The sequence below is a fragment of the Girardinichthys multiradiatus genome, chromosome 2 (genome assembly GCF_021462225.1).
Source record: "Girardinichthys multiradiatus isolate DD_20200921_A chromosome 2, DD_fGirMul_XY1, whole genome shotgun sequence".
Lineage (NCBI taxonomy): Eukaryota > Metazoa > Chordata > Actinopteri > Cyprinodontiformes > Goodeidae > Girardinichthys > Girardinichthys multiradiatus.
Window position 1 is genome coordinate 36,376,712 of NC_061795.1, and position 6,565 is coordinate 36,383,276.

Here is a 6,565-nt window from a genome sequence, read left to right on the forward strand (position 1 = left end):
AATAACCATGTTTCACAGGTCCCCTGGGGCTTTTCTTCTCCTAGAGGGGGTGTTTAAATGGCATGCATGCTGCTTCCAGTGAGCAGGAAAAGGGAAGTATTCCCTTACTGAGTCTGCATTGCTTCCCCATTCCTGACACATTTGCTAGGCCATATGTATGTTTGAGAGCTCTTTCCCTTACACAGCAAGGTTCATTCACTTTCTCCAATAATTTATTTTGTGTTCAGGACATAACAGGAACAATTTTCCCCTCAAATGCAAAATAAATACAATGAAGCACAGTCACTTTGGTGACTCTTCAGGACCCGACGTTTGACCTTTAACTAATTTTTGTGCAAAAGGGCAAATAAGAAGCTGCACCATGCTATGACAAATTGCTAATTCTAGAAAGAGGAAATGACGCCCAGTTTGGATAGAGGAGCGGTTTTTCATGCTGTTTGACTAAAAACAACTCCCTTTCTCTGATTCAGTCTCATGACACAAGTCCACACCTGCACAATTCAGACGCTAAAAGTGTCAAAAAGCACATGAACGCTGTAAATATTCATTCTGTGGAATTGCGTGGTTTCACCGCATACTTTTAAAGATAACTTAAAGCTACACCTGGTCTATGAAGATAAAGCTTATTCTGATAGCTTTTGCTTGAAGCTTGTACTTTTTTTTTTGTTTGTACTGAAGTGTCATGTCCTGCATCAAATGTTCCCTGAAGTCATCTTGCATAATCCAGTCAAAGGTTTTCACTTGTCTGAATGCTGCACAATAGCACTTGATTTTATTAAAGGACTCAAGTAATCATTAAAATCAAAACAAATACTTCAAAACTGATTTATAATTCTTATTACATGAAAGAGAAAGACAATTCCAGCTAAAAGGCATGGAAATAATGATACAGAGGCGCCTTAGGGGTTGAAACCAATAACACAAAAATAGACTTAGGGGCGTGTGGTGATGAAATACCGGATGATGGGGGCTTCACTAAACGTGTTGAACCAGTCAGCAAGAAGACTTTCAGTTTCCCCTAAAACGGAGAGTCCGGCTGCTCCGCATCTGGTAAGCACAGAGTGCGTTCGGTTTATTTAATTTCATCAACGCAGCCGTACTTTTTACAATACAGACTCGAAGAAAAGGCCTGGTTGCTTATGAATCAAACTCACCCTTTTAAGGGGAGTGACGTCCTCCCACGGAGGTGGAGACACCGTAAGGCCACTTGATGTCATATAGAAGTGGGTGTATAAAATGAGAGAAGTTGCTGCGAGAAGCCGGTTGATTTGCAATATTTATATTTCTGCGGCACAATGCAAAGGTATGATGAAACATCTGCTTTTTCTACTTTGGACATCTGCTATAGCACTGACCTATTTAGAGATGGATTACTTGTAGGCTGTTTTAAACTAGTCCTTTTGTGTACTTGTAATGCACATAGTATAGTTAAGAATTGTACACGCATATCGCTTTTTCGGTATATTCTTACATTTCCATGTATAGTGAACTGCGTCTTTGATTAGTCTCACCCAACAACAACACAACGCGGATCTGTCGTGTTTCTTCTCAGCCCACCTAAACCTCAGTTTGCCAGTTGGCTCATCGAGCAAGTGGAGACGGGGCAGTACACCGGACTGCGCTACGTGGAGCAAAACAAGTTCAGAGTCCCGTGGAAGCACAACTCCAGGAAGGACTGCAACGATGAGGACAGTAAAATATTCCGGGTATGACCAGCACTGTGGTATTTTTATGACACTTCGTGGGTCACTTTATTTTCATGACTATTTACATTGTAGATTCTCATCAAAGGCAACAAACCTGTGAAAGAACACGCAGGGGATTATGTAGTAAACAAGAAGTGTGAAATAAATCCAAACATTTTCATATTTTAGATTCTTCCAGATAGCCACCCTTTGCTTTGATGACTGCTTTGATCTCTTGGCGTTCTCTCCATGAGCTTCATGAGGTGATCACCTGAAATGGTTTTCTAGAGAGTCTTGAAAGAACTTCCCTGAGGTTCATTGAGAGATGACCAAAAGTTAATATTTCAGTCATCACAGCAAACGGTGACTACTTTAAGGAATTTAAAATAAAAAACATTTTTAAAGTTATTTTTCATTTTTTCTGTTTGCTACATAATTCCATGTGTTCATTCACAGCTTTGATGCCTTCAGTGAGAATCTATGTATAATGTAAATAGTCATAAATATAATGTGTGTGTGTAATGAATATATTAACATAATTAGCCTTTACCTTTTATAATTTCTAATGTTAATGCAGCCAACTTTATTTTTATTTTTGCCCTTTGGCTTATGTTTTGCATGTCTGTGGTCCACAGGCCTGGGCTGTGGCGAGTGGCAAAATCAACGAGTTCCCCAATGACAAGGCCAGATGGAAAACCAACTTCCGTTGTGCTCTTAACAACCTCTCTCTGCGCTTCAAGATGATTAAAGATAATTCCAAGAATCAAGACGACCCACATAAAATCTATGAGATTATCAACACTGACTGTAAGTCAGTGAGTAGCTATTTGATCTGGGCTTACAGATGTGAAGCACCTTTGTGTAAGAAAAATAAAAATCAGTAGGATGATCCTCTTTCTTCAACTGCAGGCAACTATGAAGGTTTGCCAATGCAGGACTGCCAGGATTCTGACATGACTCCAGACATTTTCAGCCCAACCATTGAGTATTTCCCAACAGGAAATGAGGTGGAGGATTACCTTAAGTGCACTTTCACTTCTGTTAATGAGTTGATTATTCACAGACTGACTCATATTTAAATGGTAACATCATATTTTGTTCTTCTCCATCCAGCACAATCTGCATCAGGATTTCATGGCTTTGAATCTTGGCAACAAACCAGCAGGTAAAACTTGTGTGCAAAATACAATTTTGCATTTGTCAAAGGTGTTTATGATGAAATAAATTATTTACCATTTCATGATTAACAGGGGAGCAGTTGTGGATGGAGAGTGATATCCTGCATGATAATCCTGTTTTCATTAGTTATCCTACTGCAACTGAGAACCTCCCACAATATTTACCTGGGGATCAGCTGGCTTACAACCAGGGTATGTTTGCTAAAAGAGAATACAAATCTCTGCTTTAAAAAGAAACATTTGTAATGTAAGCATCATTAATTTGATCTTTTCTTTTTTCAAGCAGTCAATCCTGCTCCGGTCCTTAGTTCACCTCAGCAGCCCAGTCTGTACGACCTGGAGATCTCCATCCACTACAGGAAGAAAGAGATGCTGAAGACGACGCTGCATACCAACCGTCTTCAGCTCCACTACCACAGCAAGGAGCCTGAGTTCAACGCCTTTCATCTCTGCTTTCCTTCCACAGATGGCCTGCTGGACCACAAACAGGTACACCTTTATACCCACAGGACATTTGATGGGCTCTGGGTAAATTTACCCCGATGTTGTACCCACACTTTACCCTTTCCTACGCTTAAACAAACAAGTTTTCTTTAAACCATTGTATATGAGTTTGGGTTGAGTTTTGTAAATGATTTTTATGGATTTTGAATAAATCTTCTCTTCTTTATATGCCCAAATCTCACATATATTTTTACACCTGCAAAAAACCCTGATCAAACTAAAAATAATTTTAGGCAACCTCCAGCTGATAGATATTATTTGTTGGAGTCAAATAACCACATTTCCTTGTATGAGTAGAATATCAAATATTTAAATCATTGGTTGTCAAAGTCCAAAAAGTTGGTTATTAGAACAACCAAACCCCAAATTTACAAAATGGCTAGATGTACTAACACCCCATTTGAAAATTGTCCATTTGAAATCTGGTGCCTCATTTGATGTGATTAATTAAATAAAGAGAACATTTTCTTCAAATTCTTGGACCCCATCTGTAAATACCTTTTCTGTTGAATGTCTGTGTTTTAAAATATTAACAAACAAGGAAATCAAAGAATTTACAATCTAAAACTTTATTTCCTTGGATTCAAGGAAACTCACAAAGAGCTACATCAGTTGAAATACCCCAAAAAACCAGGGCTTCTTCTGAATTTTACCCCCTACTTGTATTTGTGTACCTGTGTTATGTGCATTTATGTCTGTCTGAACATATTATTTTAAAAAATTGCTTTTCTCCAACATGTATGAGGAAAGGTTAAAACACAAGCGATGACAAACATTAAATATTGTTCTTCTGATCTTATACTTGCCCCAGATTGAATACACCAACCGCATACTGAACAGCATACAGCGCGGGCTGCTCTTGGAGGTACAGGACACCGGTATCTATGCCCGGAGGCAAGACAAATGCCACGTGTTTGCCAGCACCAGCGACCCCAGTGTAGCTCTTCCGAACCCCCAGAAATTGCCCAAAAACACAGTGGTGGAGCTCCTCAGTTTTGACAAATATGTTAATGGTTGGTTTTCAAGTTTTTATCTCCTTAAAAATTTGTTCCATTTTGTATTTCTGCTCGATTTAAATTAAAGCAGCATTAATTAAACTTGAATAATAAACTATTCTATCTGTGCCTGTTTTAGAGCTTAAGCAGTTCAAGGAGAACAATGGCCGCTCCCCTGAATACACCATCAACATGTGCTTTGGAGAAAAGTTTCCAGATGGAAAACTGCTGGAAAAGAAGCTCATCGTTGTGAAAGTAAGACTTCATTGTTTATTCTGTTTGCTCTCGCTGCTCATCTGCTCCAATCAGTGAAGTGATTTAAAATTCCCCCTTTATCCTACAGGTGGTGCCTCTGATTTGCCGCTATTTTCACGACATGGCCCAGATGGAGGGTGCATCGTCTCTCCACAGCGCCAACGTCAGCCTGCAGATTTCACATAACAGCCTCTTTGATCTCATCAGCTCTGCGTTTTCTTTGCCAGGAGTTGAAGAGCCACTGCCCACTCCGGCGCTTTTCATCGATCAGATTTCAAACTTGATTTCTCACTGATTTTTGTGAAAGTTATATAAAATAGTAGCCAGTCAGGTGAACTGCTTCATGAGTTAAGAATGAGCTTACACAGCAAGGAACATTAACTGACTACTTACAATTAAGATTAAATATCGTTATCTCCATTTTACTTTTTTTTTACACTATTTAAACACTGACACTTAAACCACTACAAAAGTAGAAACAGTCCCTTTAGCTAGTGAACTGTTACAAAACAAGCTTTTACACAATTAATGTATAATGTCCAATTGTCTTTTGACATATATGCTAATTTGTCTTTCAGTGTCTGATTTTTAAAAAACCATAAGATTGTACTGGTTTTCAGATAATCTTCAAACATGTCTGTTTTGTATTACTCGTTTGTCTGACAAGTGCTGATAAATAGATAACTATAGGTTAAACTGCTACTCCAATACAACTCTATCCCACAGAGTTTATAAACTATGTAAATATGTGAACAGAGCAATTACTTGTTTTCTGTATTTAACTGAGAATATTAAGTTTTTAAATGGCAAAATAAAAAAGAAACTGCAAAGATTTTGTGGTTTTCATCATTACTGTATATTTAAGGTTTAAAAATCCAGAAAGGAACATCAATGGTGTATTTGATGTGCCTTTTGTAATCTTTAGATCCTTAAAGAAAGAAATAAAAGCAGACAATGTATTGTGGAAATCTCTGTATGGTTTCAGAAAAAATCTAAAATTTAACTCAGGAAATGGCAACATCTGCAGCTCTATTGAAAACTTACATCTATCAAAGGATGTAGAATATTTGTTGCCATCAAGACACTTTTCCCTATGCCGACAATGCTGAACTACGCTGTGCACCTATTATAGCACAGTTTCATACAAGAAAGTTACACAAACCCACATTTTGGATTGGACCTCTCACCTAAAGGAGTTCTCCATTTCCAGATCACTCTGAATGGCTTTGTCAGACTTAAGATTCAGTCAAAACAAACTCATTACCACTGTTGGTGAGCCAGTTCTAAAAAAAATGTGTTCACTGTTTATATAAAGGTTTAAGATAGGAAGAGTAAAAGATTCTATGTTTAAGATTAAAAACAAACCATCTTCAACTGTAAATGTCAGTTTTAACTGTTTATGTGACAAATTTTGAATCTGACACAAAGGTTTCAGGTTTGAAATAGTTAAATGTTAAAACAGCCTCAATCTTAAAATAAGTAATTATGGCTAGATTAGTAATATATTTTTTTTTTAACTTAGAGGGATCTCTTCAATGGCTAAATGGTTTAAGAACAACCAAGAATCCATAAATCTTTGACTGTCTCACATGTTGTGGCTCTTACAGTAATCCAGGTCCATTTTTAAATTGTCAGAGCCTCATGGTGTCGCCATTCCCAAATAGCACTCCTGTCCAAGGAGCTGAGTTTGGGTATTCAAAAGGTCTTTATAATCTGTCAAGAACAACATTCAGCTAACATGAGCCAAAAAATGACCATTCAACCTTTCAAGATTTGGTTGTGCAGGTATTATTTGTTTGCATCGTGTACTATATTATGTTCGGCTCTTTCTGTGTAAAGGTTGCAAGATTTTGTTGTTTCTCCTCCTGTATTTGGCAGGTCAAACAGCTGTTATGTAGAAATATCACCAGCTCTCAGACAGAGTAATTAAGGTGAGGCAAACATGTGA

At 37.8% G+C, this 6,565-nt stretch overlaps 1 protein-coding gene across 2 annotated transcripts; it reads left to right on the forward strand.

Annotated features, from left to right (window-relative positions):
* Window positions 1-1,149: 1,149 nt before the first annotated feature.
* irf7 (interferon regulatory factor 7) lies at window positions 1,150-5,449 on the forward strand. Of its 2 annotated transcripts, none has more exons than XM_047382198.1 (10): window positions 1,150-1,303; window positions 1,553-1,706; window positions 2,321-2,492; window positions 2,595-2,692; window positions 2,799-2,850; window positions 2,936-3,055; window positions 3,147-3,352; window positions 4,179-4,380; window positions 4,502-4,617; window positions 4,706-5,449. In XM_047382198.1, exons 1-10 carry the CDS (start codon window positions 1,296-1,298, stop codon window positions 4,910-4,912), a joined length of 1,335 nt encoding a protein of 444 aa, XP_047238154.1. In that variant the 5' UTR covers window positions 1,150-1,295; the 3' UTR covers window positions 4,913-5,449. The 2 variants fall into 2 exon arrangements, with proteins under 2 accessions (XP_047238154.1, XP_047238161.1); XM_047382205.1 differs by having other exon boundaries at window positions 3,150-3,352.
* Window positions 5,450-6,565: the final 1,116 nt, after the last annotated feature.